The sequence below is a fragment of the Tachysurus fulvidraco genome, chromosome 20, assembly GCF_022655615.1.
Source record: "Tachysurus fulvidraco isolate hzauxx_2018 chromosome 20, HZAU_PFXX_2.0, whole genome shotgun sequence".
NCBI classification, from domain to species: domain Eukaryota; kingdom Metazoa; phylum Chordata; class Actinopteri; order Siluriformes; family Bagridae; genus Tachysurus; species Tachysurus fulvidraco.
In genome coordinates, this window is record NC_062537.1 from 3787117 (window position 1) to 3805488 (window position 18372).

General features: G+C 36.6%; 2 protein-coding genes across 5 annotated transcripts in view; both read left to right on the top strand.

Moving 5' to 3' along the window:
* Positions 1 to 11769, top strand: part of opn4xa (opsin 4xa) — a 32141-nt gene extending 20372 nt beyond the window's left edge. For 2 of the 4 annotated variants that reach the window (XM_047804534.1, XM_027139363.2), the window contains 11 exons: positions 225 to 363; positions 2730 to 2883; positions 6096 to 6235; positions 6556 to 6689; positions 6931 to 7134; positions 7469 to 7640; positions 8065 to 8226; positions 9073 to 9180; positions 9289 to 9463; positions 10780 to 10860; positions 10990 to 11769. In XM_047804534.1, the coding sequence (XP_047660490.1) occupies positions 6108 to 6235; positions 6556 to 6689; positions 6931 to 7134; positions 7469 to 7640; positions 8065 to 8226; positions 9073 to 9180; positions 9289 to 9463; positions 10780 to 10860; positions 10990 to 11145 (1320 nt within the window). In that variant the 5' untranslated portion in view covers positions 225 to 363; positions 2730 to 2883; positions 6096 to 6107 and the 3' untranslated portion in view covers positions 11146 to 11769. The remainder of the gene's footprint in view (positions 1 to 224; positions 364 to 2729; positions 2884 to 6095; positions 6236 to 6555; positions 6690 to 6930; positions 7135 to 7468; positions 7641 to 8064; positions 8227 to 9072; positions 9181 to 9288; positions 9464 to 10779; positions 10861 to 10989) is intronic. The other 2 variants (XM_027139366.2, XM_027139364.2) reach the window with 2 other exon arrangements.
* Positions 11770 to 17202: 5433 nt separating this feature from the next.
* Positions 17203 to 18372, top strand: part of pdlim5b (PDZ and LIM domain 5b) — a 54379-nt gene continuing 53209 nt past the window's right edge. The window contains exon 1 of the mRNA XM_027139434.2: positions 17203 to 17329. The gene's annotated coding sequence lies outside the window, so the exon portion shown is untranslated. The remainder of the gene's footprint in view (positions 17330 to 18372) is intronic.

The following is an 18372-nucleotide window of genomic DNA, read 5'->3' on the forward strand; positions in this document are numbered from 1 at the left end:
CAAGAACACAACTGATATGATGTTCTACCACATTCTCCACCATCCATCAGACTCATCACACTACTGTATCCAGGCTTCTTCTTCTTCATCATCATCAACTTTATAATTCTGCTCTCTGAATTCACAAGACAGTATAACATTCTTGGCTGAGATCATCGGTAGATATGCCGTTAAATATATGTGTGTGTGTGTGTGTGTGTGTGTGTGTGTACGGATGGCTGCAGCTCTTGGAGGCAGTCGAAACCTCAGCTGCGGTTGTCACAAGTGCAGCTGAAGCTCCACCTTTCATGGGAGCTGCTTCACCACGAGATGAAGAGTTGTGCTGAAGCTCAGGACAAAAAGCAGTGAAGACTTATGGTGATGGTGAGCTTTTAATAATAATAATAATAATAATAATAATAATAATAATAATAATAAATATTTGTCATTACGTTACTGCTCATGTGTCACTCAGAGACTTTTTCCTCATCCATGTCTCCATGTGCTGACTTCTTTAACGCTGTATTGTGAGAATATCTGTTGTTAAAAACACAATGCATACCAATTTGTGTTAATGGTGTTAGCTGTTTTCCTGTATGATGCTGCACATTCCGTTATATCTATATTTACGTCTATAGCTCTTTTTACATGTTCATCCTGCAGTTTTGAGAAACATTATTGTTTTGTCCCATGGTAAACCTTTACGTATGGGATACTGAGTGATATACTTATGTGACGAGTATGCAATAAATGCAATAACGCTGGTTTTACTAAGAAAGCTTCTGATCTGATCCACAGAGAGCCTGAATGTTCGCAGTGCTTTGTCTCTTCAATCACACTTCTTCAGTCAGGAAATTACATTGTGCTTTAGGGGGTTAACCAGCATGGATAAATATTTGTCAACAGAGAGCAGTAAATGCTTCTTTTCATATCGAATGTGTTCCAGTTTCCTCCTGAAATAGCTTCTTGTCTTGTTTCTTCTCTGCGAAACAAACATGCACTTGTTTTTGGGTTGTATGTGACAGATAGAGACGACCTTTAGGAGATCAGCTGGTGATCATGGCCAAGCTGCGCTCTTAAATAAATTGAGGGAAAATATCATAAATATTTCTGGAAGAAACAGACTGATTACAAATAGTTTGCTGTTTGCAGAAATAAATTTTAATGAATGTTTAGTTATTAATGGCAAAGTTTTTTTTTAATTGATTTGGAATTATTTTGTTTTAAAAGACAGGATTATTATTATTATTATTATTATTATTATTATTATTATTATTATTATTATTATTATTATTATTATTAGTATTATTATTATTATTATTATTAATAATAATAATAATAATAATTTTATTATTATTATTATTATTATTATTTACAACAAAATCAACAATCATAAATTTGTTGGTTTGTATGTTTGTGCCATACTGTGATGAGAACACAAATTAATATTGCAGAAATTTATGAAATCTTTCAAAACGGGACAAACGAAATATCAAAAATCCCGACCAAAATCCTATAAAAGTGACGTAAATCACAGCTTCTAAAGGGTGACTTTATTGATTTGGACTTGCGAGCAGTATTTTCTTTAACACCGTCCCTGGAGCACTTTAAAGGCCTTTATTTTTTAGCGCTTTCAGATCGCCTTCAATCATGGGTGTGTTAGTCAGGGAGCAGAGAGGGTCAGCTGTGTATTTAAAGCCTGAGCTGGTGCAGTCAGAAAGCTTTTATCTGTGTGAACACACTTGTACTCGGTCACACATCACTGCTTATTTGAAAGGGGTGATGAATCAGCTGGTCAAGGGGGAGATGACGAGGATCTTCAGACACCAGTTTGACCTGCGAGCCTATGAATTCTTCCTCTAGAGATATTCTAGCAGAAAATTGATTGATTTTTTATTTCAAAGAAGCTAGTGCTCTGGAACTGTTAAATAAGGTCCAGACATGACATGAATACATGAATTAAATACTTAATGACATGTTGTGATGTCACTATTCAGCATATCGCTATGTGATGTAATCCACCATCGATAACGGGCCATGCAAGGAAAATCTCACCTTTATATTCTAATACATTTCTGTAGTAACAGATCTTCCACAGGTGCTTGGATGAATTAAACAAGATGTACAATTAATGAGCTCATTATAATACGGATTTCTTTCTGTTACAAATTACGAGTTCATGCTTAACAACCTGAATCACAGATGCCTGGTGTAATCTATAAACAAACAAACAAACAAATAAATAAATAAATAAATGTGGTGAAGTTAGATGTTATTTAATATTTAAGGAAGGTGTTTCAGGTGTAAGAGCTTTGTAACAGACAGTGTTTTGCATTGGAATGTATTTAGGAGCAGAGAAAGAGAGAGAGAGACCGAGAGAGAAAGAGAGAGACGCACAGAGAGACGGAGAAAGAGAGAGACAGAGAGACACACAGAGAGAAAGAGAGAGACACAGAAAGAGAGAGAGACAGAGAGAAAGAGAGAGACATAGAGAGAGAGAAAGAGAGAGACACAGAAAGAGAGAGAAAGAGAGAGACACACAGAGAGAGAAAGAGAGAGACACAGAAAGAGAGAGAGAGAAAGACAGAGACATAGGGAGAGAGAGAGACAGAGAGAGTCGTGTCTTTTATTAAACATTATAATCTTTGCAATTGTGCTGTGGTGTAAAAGCTGAATAACACATCAGATCTCTAACATGTATTAATTTCACCTCAGTGTCAATTATTTTTGTATAATTTTGTATTATTTAGCTGTATAGCAGCGACTTAAGACCAGTTGAAGATAAAGGGCCTTCCTCAGGGGCCCAGCAGTGGCAGCGCTGAGATTTGAACTCCTGACTTTCTGATCATTGCTCTAACATCTAACCACTGAGCTACCGCTGCTGTATAACTACATAACAGCCAGGTACAGTATGTTGTGTTTGATTTCTTTTCCTATTTTTAGTTGTTTAACGGTTAAAAATATTGTAGTCTTCAGCAAATTCCTGTGGTGTTGATTTTTTATATATATATATTCTTTTATATCTGCTTATTCTAAAAAGACCTACTGAACCAGGCCTGAGTTCAATAAGTTCAATCACACATGAAAAGTATTCTCATGTCATTATATACAGTGCACCGATCTCGTTTCTGTAATACTCACACCGAGGATGACGAGGATTCCTAATGCCATGGATTTCTCTCCCACTCTGTACTTCTTATGTGTATAAAATAAAATGACACAAAATCACACGCCCCGTTACGTGTAATAGGATTCAATGTGTAAGAGGTTTAGCTCCAGATCTGCTCTTGAGGCTTATTTCCTGCTTTCCATTTCAATCACTCCGGCAGCTGATCACACGCAAAAACATATTTACGTCTCCATTCTTCAGGAAAACTGAAAAACTCACAGACTTTTGACACAAGCACAAAGGGAAAACAGACATCTTCATGCAGGGAAGAGATATCTTTGCTTTGTGTTGGATTAACCAATAAAAGTTCGAGTTCGATTGATTCATAGTAGCTGATTTAATATGGTGTTTTCCAGCAAGTTTTTAACCAACTCGATTCTGACTGGTCAGAAGCTGCTGATTAGACAGCAGTGTCGGCTGTAATTCAAATCAAAGGTTCTGATTAAACGTTGTTTGTTCGGATATTTAACCCATTACGCAGGAAGACGTAAAGCAGACGTGAACCCAATAACAGTTTTTAACAGGAAGGAGTCTCCAGTGTCAACGTTCTGCACCGGTAAGACGTAAAGCTGTAGTATAGAGTCTCCAGGACTGTCCGTAACATGGACATCATACCTATTTTGTCACCAAAATCAAGAGGCTGGTGGGAGAACAGCTGTTTATAGCTACTATAATGTAAGTAGTCATAGTATCTAACTTTCTCTGCAGATTAACAGTTAAACTGAATCTGTTAAACTATAAACAGTTAAACTTGGTTTTATAAAAAAAAAAATTTACTTTATATTTTATTTCACCCAAGAGATCATCCTGCTCTGCTACATTATGTACACAATATACTGCTTTTATGGATAATGTATATGGACATACATGATATATAGGCTTTATTCAGTGACCTTTTTTTTTCCGTCCCTCTTTCCAAGCACTGTACATGTGACCATATGGCTGTTACGCATTAAACAAATTAAATCCCGTTCATTCCGCAGAGGGAACATGAGCATCATTTTAATCATCATACTTTCTGCTTAAGCACCTCCTTACAATCATTAATTTTGTCATCCATGTCCAGTTTTAACGAATGTATTGCTGCGTGTTTAATGACTGAAAGGTTAAGCGAGACGTCACATGGTCAGGATTTAAGAAAGTAATTAACCTGAAGGGAATTTGTGTAACCAAGGTTTGTTGTGAAACAAGAAACCGGCAAAACAAATGGTGTTGGTTCTTATTAATAACCAAGTCTTGTTTATATTGCAAGCTACAGAATTAGGTTCGTACACTCACATAATGTGCCTTTATAATACATGTTATATAATGCTTTTTTTTATTATTTGGTAGATTGCAGTATTTATTTATTTATTTATTTATTTATTTATTTATTTATTTATTTATTTATTTATTTATTTTTGGTTTGTGGCCATGTGTGACCATTTGTGTTCATTCAGATCATTAGACAGAGTTAAATGTTGATTCTCTGTCAAGATTCCACTGGTGTAACCCGGGTACGCCTGAGGAGGATCTACCTGTGTTGTCTTTTACAACAGCAAATTACTTGTACGACACAAAGTATGGAGACAGAATCTTCACAGTAGATGCATTTATGTTATTTATTACCTTTGTAATATATGCTTGCTACCCTTTTTCCTACCTGTGAGTCCTACCTGTGAGTATGTATTGTTTGTACTGTATGTTTGAAAGAAGAGCACCTGGGAATTGGAAGGATTGGAGTTGTTTACGTGGCAGAGGCTGTTCCTGAGAGGAGCACTCCCTTATTTTGAAATGATCTTCCGAATATTTTCACAGATTGGTGTGACAAACTGTCTGGACAACAAGTCCAAGTCCTTATTCTTATGTCCTCCACTGTTTGTGGGGATAGAACCCCAAGAAAGCTGAATGTGAAGTGTCGAGTATAACAACGTGGGTGGGTTCAAGCTCTGTAACCACACGATCAGCTACTACCTGATATGAAGCTGCAAAAGAAAATGGACAGTTCACCCAGTGCTCCATTTTTAAAGTACATACATACCGTTATAGCTTTGGGAAACTTAAAAAAGGAAATGCTTCGGCATTTTGATTTTCGATCGCTCCTGGCTGGAGATATGATTATGTCTTATGGTGTAATCCAACAAGTAATGTTAATAGTGATAACATAGGCAGTTTTGATTAGTACATTACCTCAACGAAGAGAAAACCTCTTAAGCCAGCCAGTGAAGATCTAAGAAATTCTGGAGCATGCTGTTTGCTAAAGATAAACGATGGAAGAAGAGGATCCAAGTCAAAATGTCTACACTGATTGTAAATGTCAACATCCAGAGGTATCCATGTTTAGCCTCATTGGCATAAAAATACAGATGTTTCTAAATAAATAAAAACATTCACTGGCAAAGACTGGTTTGAATTAACCCATTCACTTCTGGTGTCTCACCTACAATTTAGCTGCATCTGTAATGACTGAATACAGATGTTGTTGATGTTCCAACCTGCCACACCATCACCTAATTTTGCTAAGAGCAACAACATGATGGCTTCTACTTGTTGCAAGATGTTGTGGCTGCTCTGAATGAAAGCCTTTAAGTGTTATTGATTTATCCCAGTGCTTGGCAGGGAGACACGGCACAAAGTAAATGAAGGATGTACTCTTTATTGTGTACATTCATATGTACTCGCATCCTATTGTGTAAATGCGTTTATAAAGTGGAAAATCTCAAACAATTGTATAATTGCTTGGGTTGGATTGATTCCAAGCCATCAGTTAACATCATATGTAACATCTAGTGTTTATTTGTAGCCTTATATAACTGGAGAGCGAGAGAGAGAGAGAGAGAGAGAGAGAGAGAGAGAGGGTGGGGATTCATTCACAGAGAGAGAGAGAGAGAGTGAGAGTGTGGAGCAGTATTCCTCTGATTAAAAGCACTGGTAATAGATTGTCTGCCATCTGTATCTGTTGTTACAGCAGAACATTGACATGGATCGTGGTTTCTACAGAAAGGTGGATGTTCCAGACCACGCTCACTACATCGTGGCCGCCTTCGTGGCAGTCATCGGGGCTGTGGGGGTCATCGGTAACGCACTGGTTATGTACGCGTTCTTCTGGTAGGTTGTCTTGTCTTATCTTGTCCTGTCATGTCCTGTCTTTCCTGTCCTGTCCTGTCAGGAACCTCAGTGGTCTAGTTATGTACCTCAAACTGTTTTTCAGAGATATAAGACATGATGTGATAGTGGCACGTGGGTGGAGCTTTAAGCCTGTAAAGTTTCTAAGTTACACAAATCTAAAATAACTTTTGTTGAGTTTTGATCTATTCATTATATATTTATTATAGATGCTAAGTGCATGTCCATAATGCGATGATTCTTAACAAAGCCAGTTCATTATCATCAGCTACAGGTACATATATTTTCATTTTACCTTCCAGTAACAAAAAACTACGCTCTCCACCCAACTACTTCATTGTCAACCTGGCTGTGAGTGACTTCCTCATGGCCAGCACTCAGTCACCCATCTTTTTTGTCAGTAGTTTGTATAAGGAGTGGGTGTTTGGAAAAACAGGTAGCGTACTTATGGATTAATATGTGAATTCACTGAACAACACCACATGCTTGAAACATCCTTTTTCTATAATTTATCTGTTAAAGGTCATGGAAAATGTATATAACATTCACTTAACATTGTAAAATAATTTTAAAAAATCATGTTTTCTATTAAACCATTTTAATGAATATTACACACTTTCAGAAGGAATTTCTCTTAAACTCGCTCAGAAGTGATTCTGCATTGCTTTCCTGTTTAGGGTGTAAGATCTATGCCTTCTGTGGTGCTTTGTTTGGCATCACTTCCATGATTAACCTGGTGGCCATTTCCATCGACCGCTACATAGTGATCACCAAGCCACTGCAGGCTATCAGGTGGAATTCTAAACGCCGGACACTTATCAGCATCCTGCTAGTGTGGGTTTACTCGCTGGCCTGGAGTTCAGCACCTTTACTTGGATGGAGTAAGTTTTGCCAGCCATTTCGATTCACACTTGTACAGTATTTGCGGTTCAAGTTTCATCAGCCGTCGTCTGTAGATCTCATATCAATACAAGCCGGTTTAAGCCACTTCACTCATATGTGGCATAGATTCTAACATTCTCTGGAATTCTATTGGAAAAATCAACACATTTCTTCCGATCAGAATTCCTTCATTTGATCTGTTGTTCTTGGTGGCGTAAATTGTCTAACGTTTGCTCAAAAATCTATCAAATTGGTTTTGAGATCTAGTGCCTATAATTTTTTTTTATTTTTTTTATTTTACTTTTATAACCATTTGTGTTTTCCTACTGACAGGCTCCTATATCCCAGAAGGCCTCATGACTTCTTGCACCTGGGACTATGTTACAGCAACTCCAGCTAATAAAAGCTACACACTCATGCTGTGCTGCTTGGTGTTTTTTGTCCCCTTGGGCATCATATCCTTCTGCTATGTCTTCATGTTTCTAGCTATTCGTAACGCAAGCAGGTAAATATATAGAAAGCACCAACATCATTTTTTTGCATAAGGGCTCATACAGTAGGGTCTTAAACTGGTTCACAACCAGAAACTGTTAAAAAACACAAACATTATTTAAAGTTAACATTTATTCCTGAAAGTTGTATGCGAGGTGTGCGTAAATCTACAGGTACGTGTGTATGTGAGGTGTTACTATAGAAACAAAGACGTATTAGATTTAGTGCATTAATGTAGACCTGTGATCTTTTCCTTCTGGAATAATTCAACAATTTTGCGGAATAACCATATAAAGTTGAAGTATTTACTTATTTATGTAATATTACATAGAAATAAATGAGTTCTGGACGCCGATGCGTACATACACATGGTAGAATTTAATTACATTCATGACGGGTTACAGTTACAGTGAAAAAGCTTCATTTTATGTTTTCAGAGATCTACAGAGCATGGGCACACCGATGAGGAACACCACACTGGGCCATCAGCAGTCAATAACAAGAGAGTGGAAACTGGCGAAGATTGCCTTTGTGGTCATTGTTGTTTATGTGCTGTCCTGGTCACCCTACGCCTGCGTTACTCTCATCGCCTGGGCAGGGTAGCTACAGATATCTTTTTTTTGCTGAAATTCAATACACAGAGTTCCCTATTGTTCTTTGAAGATGCGTCGCACAATTGACAAGCTGGTTTATTATTATTCTTTTATCCGAACACGTTTGTGCTTTCTTACACTGAGCCCAGGTCAGGTTTACACACAGAAGTGTCAAAACGATGTGATGTGAGTTGACACGTAACAATGACCAGAGGCACAGTCAGGGCGAACCAGCTTAAATCAATTTGTCACTGAGCTAAAATTAAGCAGTAAATAATCAAATAATTGTTGCAAATAATCTGTTAGACTCAGGAACAGGTTTAATGCTTGGTATTCTAAGAAAGCTCATGTGTCCAGTTGTTGCTTGAATCCAATATTTAAACCTTAAGGCACTAAAACTACCTTTTCCTAGCAAAATGTCTTAGAAATAGGCAATTCTAATGGTGTCAGAATTTTTTATGTTTATTTATGTTTCATCCAAGGCTGACTAGTTCAGTTAATTTTTTTATGATGATTTTATCTACAGTAGTTCACCATAAAGCAGTTGAGAGCTGAGGGTCTTTATCAAGGACTCATCAAGAACCATAGAAGCTTAACAGTGCAAATAAAACACCATTTATGATAGAAACGCAAAGAAGTTACGTTTTATTTTATGTTACCCAGTAGAACTTCCAGTAGCATAAAACCTGATGGCACTGGAGACTGCATGTTATTGGGTTTAGATTATTTGGAGCATCCACAATGCATTTCCCTGTGAATCAGTTGCTACTATAGAAATATTAGCATTATAGAACATTATACAATTTCAGAGCTAGAGAAAATAATTGCCATTTGACATTTTCTACGTTTCAGTTACAGCAGCATCCTGACGCCGTATTCCAAAGCAGTGCCTGCAGTCATTGCCAAAGCTTCTGCCATTTATAATCCTTTCATCTACGCCATAATCCACTCCAAATACAGGTTCCTATTCACTTCTTCACACATCTCAGCTTGACCAACAGAACAGTACAAACTGCATTCTTGGTCTTCTTTCTGTCAATCCTGTTCTTTAACGCTTGAATGTTCCAGAGACACGCTAGCTGAGAAGGTGCCGTGTCTATACTTCTTGAACAAGGCTCCTCGTAAGCAGTGTGTCCCCGGTTCAAACAGTAACTTTTCACTAAGGAATTTGATGCTCAGCATGCAGTCATCAGATTCAAGGACAGATTTCCTCTCAGTGTCTTCAGTGTTTACTGGACCCACAGTGAGTTCCGTAATGGTTTAATCATTTTACATTTGGTTCTTCATTTTCATTGTCTGGTTTCTTTCGGATAGATCCAAGGTTGTCTGCTTCTATAACTAAGCACTGTAATTAAATATTGACAGTTAGGCAGTAACATTGCAAACAAGCAGCAAATCTGTTAGCTACCCCAGTAGCCATGTAATAGAAAAACGGATAATCAATCAAGTAGCTTGTTTAAAGTTAACCTCTTTTATCAGCTCGGAGCCTTCGGTCTTATTCAGGGCCAGTGTGCAGCCAAATTGGAGGCACATTACATAGTTAATGGGAGGCTAAAGTGAACTTGTGGATAAGATTGAAGACCCCATACTAGTGAAACTTTGATAGCACTTGCTCCAAGCACTTGGTTTTTGACTGCAAATGAGAATGTTCTCAGAGATTTACTGACTTGTTTAATTTTAGTAAGCACTTTAACTAGTTTTACCAAGAATCCAGTATCCCACTGGGGATGAGGCAGGAATACACCCTGGATGGGACACCAGTCCATCTAAGTGCATCATGCACACACACACACATTCAGACATTCATTCACACTGACAAGAAATTTATTTTAGTCAGTCTTTCTAATGGAATATTGTTAAAGGTGATAGGAGACTTGAAGACTATGAGGAAACATGCAGAGAAACTCAATTCAGACAGTAACTGAAGCTAAGGACTGAACTGTGGGCTGTGAGCTGGAGGTGTGAGGTGACAATGTGACCTGCTGTTCCTGTTGGAAAGTGGAAAAAATAAAATAAAATCAGCATTTTCTAAATACATTCTTTTCATATTTCCTGGTGGGGCACATAGTGTCAGACTATCCTCATCTTTTGGTGTTTCCAGACCAACTGTAAGATGTAATCTCTCCAGTGGGTTCCACTGGGTCTGATCTGGAGTCTTGGTTTAATGGAAAGTACCAGATAATAACCCAACATCAGGAAACCGTTGTAAGGTTGTAGGGTGGACCAAACCACCTCAGCTGAGTGGTCTAGTCTGAAGCAAACTGAAATTCTCTTTCACCATCACAGACTGGTAGAGCAAATAAGAAAGACTTTTGCTACTGACCTGAGTTGTTTGTGAATTGTACAAAAAATATTGCCCAGGCTGAGGTCTACTATGTAGATCCTTATCACTGAATCCAACTTTCTCACTATATGTGAGAGTAGACTGCATTTGCAGATCTTATAAATAGATAGAGCATTTAGGGCCAGATTCTTTAAAAAAAAAAAAAATTAATATACTATCTACAGATAGTTGTTCTGAATCTTTGTAACGATGTAATGTTGGATCTGTTTACCCAGCAGGCTCCATTGTTCAGAACAGCTAACCAGCTCATTGAGAAGCAGGAAGTCAAGTTCAAGGACTACCTGGTTCAAGAGAAGGTAATGTTTTGCTTCCAGTTAGTCTAAATGAATAGGCCATTCTATCCAGTTTTGTCCAAACACTGATTTGATTTAAAGTCATTGGATACCAGCAACAGATAGAATAATCAATATATTTATCCAACACAGCCAGCCGCCTTCCCAGAAGGAGTCTCGCTGAGCATCTGTGACCAAGGTTTGTTGTCTGGTTCAGCAAACCTGGCCACCATTCCCCTTCTCATGATGAGTCCAGGAGACGACCACAAGGAAGATAATGTGCAAGAGGAACAGATTGCGTCCTCTTAACATCACAAGAGCTGTTGAAGACCTTCACAAAGACATTTATAAGAACACAGGTATGCTAGATATCGTCAGCAGACAGTCAGTCGTCAGGTCACAGATGGAATGACCTGTCTGAGGATACAAGCTAGTTGAAGGTGGAGGATTGGAGGAACCGACCTGCTGACGGAAGAGCAGAAACTGTTCCCAAGAGTCTCCAGAGATTCTTCACATTCTACTCTCTGTATCTCTACTTCTCTCTAATTCTGCTAATTCAGATCAGGTCTCTGTGGAGAGCACATCGTACCATCTTCAATTACTCTTATACACGTATGCACAATTTCTGTAGAGACCATATCTGTACCATGCGTTCACATGTAGTTAATATTCTTTTACTGTCAGTATTGAAGCATCCCAAGTTACACCCAGTGTGTTTGGTTACATTTTGAATTATCTCTCACCACACATATTCTACATTAGAATTAATTTTTTTTGTTGAATAGAAATGCAATGATGGAAATGTTGGAAATCAATTTGTACTAAACAACAAAAACATGTACCGTATAGTATGGCAATATACTTATACTATTTCAGAAGAACAGAGAAGTCCATATATGAGATCGCTTTTTTTTTTTGCATGACCGTGTTTTGTCTTGACTTTTGTTTATTATTACTATTGCCATACTATACAGTATATATATATATATATATATATATATATATATATATATATATATATATATATATATATATATATATATATATATATAAAATATTATTCTATTTATATAATATTATTATATATAATATAAGCCCATAAAAGCAATTATCTAACTATATACACTACTGTGCAAAAGTTTTAGGCAGGTGTGAAAAAATGCTGTAAACAAAGAATGCTTTCAGAGATATAAATAATAAGTGTTTATTTCTGTCAATTTACAAAATGCAAAGTGAGCAAACAAAAGAAAAATGTAAATCAAATCAATATTTGGTGTTACTACCTTTTGCCTTCAAACCAGCATGAAGCGATGGCACGGCCCCCACAGCGCCCTGATCTCAACATCATCGAGTGTGTCTGGGATTACATGAAGAGACAGAAGGATGTGAGAAAGCCGACATCCACAGAAGATCTGTGGTTAGTTCTCCAAGATGTCTGGAACAACCTACCAGCCGAGTTCCTTCAAAAACGGTGTGCAAGTGTACCTAGAAGAATTGCTGCTGTTTTGAAGGCAAACGGAGGTCACATCAAATATTGATTAGATTTAGATTTCTCTTTTGTTCATTCACTGCATTTTGTTCATTTATGAAAATAAATGTTTAACACTTTCATTTTTGAAAGCGTTCTTTGTTTACGGAAAAATAGTTTGCTGGCGAAAAAGTCGTTTCCTATTTCTAACCAAAACAAAGCTTCTTTTATAATTTTCTGATAATTTCTCTGCTCCTTATCAAATGGCAGCCCTACAGTGTCCATGCAATCTGGAATATTGCTAGAATATCTTAGTCGATCATATAGCAAACAATCGACAACATATAAAACTGGTCAAATTCTGGGATCTTTGTCTCTGACAGTCTCCATCTCCAATCCCTTTATTCTCTGCTAGGAGCAAGTAAGGGAAACTTGACAAGAAATTTGTTCAAGGATGCAACGATATGGATTTTTTTTACACCAATCACACTTCTCTTGACACTCTTGTGTTCACACCTGTATGATGTTTGTAATATGTGATTATGTGATTGTGTGTAAATTTGGATGATGGTCACAATGTGCAGTTTACACAGTATGCAATACAGTAATACAGTGTGTGTGTGTGTGTGTGTGTGTGTGTGTGTGTGTGTGTGTGTGTGTGTGTGTGTGTGTGTGTGTGTGTGTGTGTGGTCTGATAAACCATTATGCAATATTACTCAGAATGTTTTGTGACCATTTATATCACTTGTTCACTGTTTGAATTCGTGCAGATTTTGGTTTAAAGCTACAGTCCGTTTATATGGAAGTGAAATATTTTATAATACATTTCACATTGTGAATATAATATTTTTGTATGGGTTATGCAACAAGAATCATTCAAGGTAAAGAAATAATAATTCACCCCAGCGTACAATTTTTGTTCTCACTTTACATCACGGTTCCTTTAACCCAGAGTATTTACTTCGTTAGGTAACATGAAGAAATCATGAAGTTCATGGTATCTAATGTGTTTGATAATCTCATTTCCTTCATGTTATTGATTCAAATTAACAGGAAGCATCGTATAAGCAATGTTAGACACTATATGACTCATATCAGTGTTTACAGGATTGTGTGACTTTATCATGCGCTATAGGTGTTTGAATTAAACACTTAAGAAATGAAAGCATACACTATAAAACTCACCTGTGCTAAAATAAAAAAGGTTTTTCACTGTATAACAATTTACTGAAGAAGATCTAGGATTTTCCTTAAAATAGATGTTACACAATAAAACTCCTGTGAGTGATTGTGAGTAAAGTTTGGGTGAATCATCACATCCGATTCTCAACACGACACAGGACCGTTATTGATTGTGTCACTCTGCTTACCTTTGGCTTTTTCTCCTCTGATATGCTCTTTCTTAGTCTAGTTTATAAACACGTATGGATTTCTGGATGACTGCACGGATGTTCAAGGGGTCCCTCGATGCTCTGGGATAAATATCGATCTCGCCTGAAGAATATGACATTGTGCTTTATTAGCTGACAACAAACTGCCATGTCTGTTAAGGTGAGGGTCTGATGTGAAGCGTTTCCAAGTGGCACAAAAACAGAATTGGACATTGATTCAAAAACTCAGTCAAAAAAACATGGCCTTATGGGATATCATGAGAATTCTGGAAATTGCTCGTGTTACTGACATAAAGAGAAATACAAAGGACATAATCTCACGTTTGGAACAGTTTGGTTTTTTATATCCACAAAGCTTTCATTCCTGAGTGACAAATGAATAAATTAATATTTTTTTTAATATTAAATCCACGTCGTATTTTTAAAAATCCTTATAAGGTCATGTTGTCATTTTGTTTTATAATCACATGAGAGAAAAAAAAGAAAACAATGGAATATGAGATATAAATATCAAAATATACACACTATGGTGGAACGAAATACAGTATTTACATTGCACGAGCTATCTCTTATATTTCTTATGGAAGAAACTTAAAAAAGAGAGTTAAATTTGGTTAAAGGCTCACACAAAAGCTGATATATTTTTCCACAGACTAATAATATAATGTATAATAATGTAAAACCATAATTCTCATAGTTTGTAATAGACGTTTGTTAATAACAGACGTTGTAAGTAAATACAAAAGAAGTTATTAATGCATTTTGTATTATATTGACAGTCAGAGACTGAGTGGTAAATTATTGTTTAGATATTAATAATTAAAAAAATAAAAATAAAAAAGCAATGAAGATATTTGAATAAATAAAAATAATAATTCGCCAGTGTTTCATTTCACCAACAGGCGGCGCCATTTGGCTGCTTAATATCAGCTTCCTCGCAGCTCTCGTGAAATGAACCGGAACATTGCGTCCAAAAAAGGAAAAATATTTGCAGTTATTTCAAAATATAAAACATGTGCTGATAGTTCTCATATGTTTTCAGTTTTTTGTGCTGGAAAAATAAAACGCCATTGTTGCCATCAGCTGAAGCTGATGTGCCATTCTGACTTCACCATGTAGGGAATGGAAGAGCAGCTCACTGGCATGGACCTGGTGGCTTCAGTCAACCTGCAGGTTTCTCAAGAGACCAGCACTGGTTTTCATTTGAGGTCAAGTTAAAAAACGCTCAGCAAGTTTGTCTGTCCCTTAAAAAAACCCGAACAAATCACATTACGAGTGTGCTGCTTCTCTTTATGTCTAATATGTTTTTATTTCCACAGTAACAACCTACATGTTTTTGGATTTTTGGACATGTTATGAAAAGGAGAGATTTGTGGTTTCTTAGTGGAAAGACAAACTACATCTGTCTGTGTTGTTTGGGGGGGAAACAAGGAAGGAAGGAAGAAAGAAAGAACTACACTATAGTATACGATGGGATAGAAGTGATATGAGGAAGTAATCTGATGCATTGGTATTCAACAAAAAGAAGAAATGTAACTATAAACGGATACGAAGTACAATGTCCTGTTCTTTAAGTGTTGACAAATGACTGTGATATAAGAGGAATAAAACACTTTGGGTCTCGCAGTGTTAAAAGTGACTCTACTTTGGGTCAGACTGTGTCACACCACCCCGGCATGTCTTATTTCTCACTTCACCTGTTGCATGCAGAAAACTCCAGAAAACTCCTCTCTCTCTCTCTCTCTCTCTCTCTCTCTCTCTCTCTCTCTCTCTCTCTCTCTCTCTCTCTCTCTCTGTTTATCTAGGCGTGTTTTCATTTGCTGAGCTGTTACGTGTTGAGGTGATTAATGACCTGTTTTTCTCATCGCAACCAGGGCTATTTTAAATCATGCTTTGTGGTTCAGGACACATCCAACATCCATCTGTTTTATCAAAGCATAGACAAATATCTGCAGAGAAAATTTACTGTTATTGACTCTATGAAGAATTATCTACAAGTTTATTGGCAAATGATATAAATGATGGGAGAGCACATATACAGTAAGGATAATAGAATGGTTTGGAATAAGCCACGATTACGGCGTCATCCAGTTTGTAGGTCTTTCCCAAGATCACCTCGACTCCAACCCAGGAAACTTTTTTATTAATTTTGTTATAAAATGAATCAGCATCTGTAGATCTAAATCAGGATAGACTATGAAGTATAGTGCAGTTTTTGGAGTTTATCTTATTTGTGCTTTTAATTATCCCTGATATGATTGTCCTATTTTACTTAGATTTGCTATTTTACTTAGTTACTTCCATAACTGAAAAAGTAAAATGTCTGATTTCCACAAAGATTGGGCTGAAATGCACAGTCTGACCAGTCAACTTTTCTATTTTAGGTATTTAAGCTACTGGGGTCACATCCAAAATGTTCATTATCTCCAAGTTTCCTTCCTCAAAGCACTTAAAAGATCTTCTCACACTAATATATTATGTCTACAACTGAATAATTGCACTCTTTGAACGTGGCTTAATGCTTGCGTAGGAGTAGGCTGTACATCTTTTGTTTGCTTGTTTTAGTCATTCTTTGAAACACACTTCTTATATTAGGAGCAGATTGTATAGCCACTGGACACGGATAAGTCTACACTTCAGGGATGTCATGGTTATTTGTGCTTGACTTATAAAAAGGAACTTTTCTGGGAATTGCTGATAACATTAGCTTTTGTAAAAGGAGAACTAAACCGTCTGGACGTGCATCTGTTTTATGCAAGCCATGTAGAGTATTAATTCATATACCACAGTGTTGTTTAGCTGCTAGAAGTGTTGATTAATTTGCTGTTATCGCAGCTCTGACAATAGTCGTGATCAAATCACAGGTTTATATTAATGTGCTTGCTCGAAAAGTTTGCCTTTCTGTAGTAACAACTCATTCTAAGGATGCTAATAAATAAACTTAAAAAAAAGTGTTTTAACTTAACAAAGAAACTATACAGGCTTGTTTGTTTAACGTTGCTTTTATTGAAGGGGTCTCCAATGTCTCCAGATAGTTTTCTGCCTCTTGAAAGTCTTCATAATGGAAAAAACAGATACGCTGTTGAGGAATGTTTATAAAGTTATAAAGTACACAGGAAAAAAAAGTCCATCACGTTTAATTGCTTTACGGAAGAAACACAGTACAAAAAGTTATTTATACAAATATTAATATTATACAAAAAACATTTTCTTACATTATATGTAAATGACATGTATTATAAACAATTTACATATTCATATATGCAAATGACGTACGAAGCGTTTTATTCAGTCTTAACATGTTAAACAATTATGTCTCGTCCTTATAATCATCCATGTGTTTAAATTTAACTGGTGTAACTGTTAGAAAAAAGCAATATTGTGTTTATTATAAATGTTTTACCGACAGATTAACGTTTGATCGCCTCAGTGTTGGACTAACCTTTCAGTGACGTAAACACACGTAAAGGACCGCCCACACAATTTCCAGCCAATCAGAGTTGAGAAGCAAGAGGCGGAAGTCCAAATTGTCGCCTGGGTTCTGAAGCTTCTGTGAAGCACCGACGCTTTCAGTTACACGCGAGCGAGTGCGCGAGCTGTGGAGGTGGTGCTGGCTGCGTTCTCCTGAATACAGGTAGGATGAAGAGGAGTGTTATTAATGTAACCGCTAAACGTTGAGGAGAAGTTTAGAATCAGTCAAATAACAAATAACATACGTGAAGGTTTATAGGAGACAAATTGGCGAAGATGGAACCTGTTTATAAAAGTCCGAGCTTGTTTTTGTTTTAATTAATCAGCTGACAGATGTTTCAGAAAAATAACGAATTACCACCCGTATTGAGCTTGAAACAATTTAAAGCCCTGCACATTTACAACAGGCAAATATCACACTTTCATACAAACTGGGGTTAATTCATTAATTTATTATTTTTTATTATGATTATTGTTGTTATTACTAATTATTATTATTGTTATTGTTATTATTATTATACTTCACGTGTTAGATTTTTTTGAGGAAGCTCATGTGGCAGACATCAGGGAAGTTAACTGTCCTGCCTCTGAAATAACACTAGAGAAACCAACAGCACTAACAACAAGGAAGTAGGAAACAAACAGTTTTACCTCACATATATACTTGTAAAAAAAACAAAACGTTAATGTCACTTTTGTAGTCAGTGTTGTACAACATCATATCGGACTGGTTATAAAACAGTGCAGTTTATGGAGCCTGAAGCCTTTATAACCCTCTACAGTGCTTCCTGTTTGCAAGTAAAATGACTAAAGAACAAATTTAGAAGTAAGACAATAATCTGAGTGCTTTTCAGTCAGGGTTGCGGTGCTACCTTGTATGTTTTAGTGAGAAGAAGAAAACAAAATAACACACACTAGTATGCTTATTTCATAAGCTTAAGAGCCTTTGAATGGAAAAATAAATTTCCCTGAATTTGTTTAAACAGCTTAATTCTCAATTTACAAAGTCGTTTTAACGGTTTGTTAATATATACAACCACGCTGTGATTGCATTTAGACCAATTAAATGACTTAATCTGTCAAATTATTTTGGCCAGCTTTGCTCGACTGTGGCATGTGTGTGTGTGTGTGTGTGTGTGTGTGTGTGTGTGTGTGTGTGTGTGTGTGTGACTAATGACAGGATATTCTCAGGGTATTTGCACACTG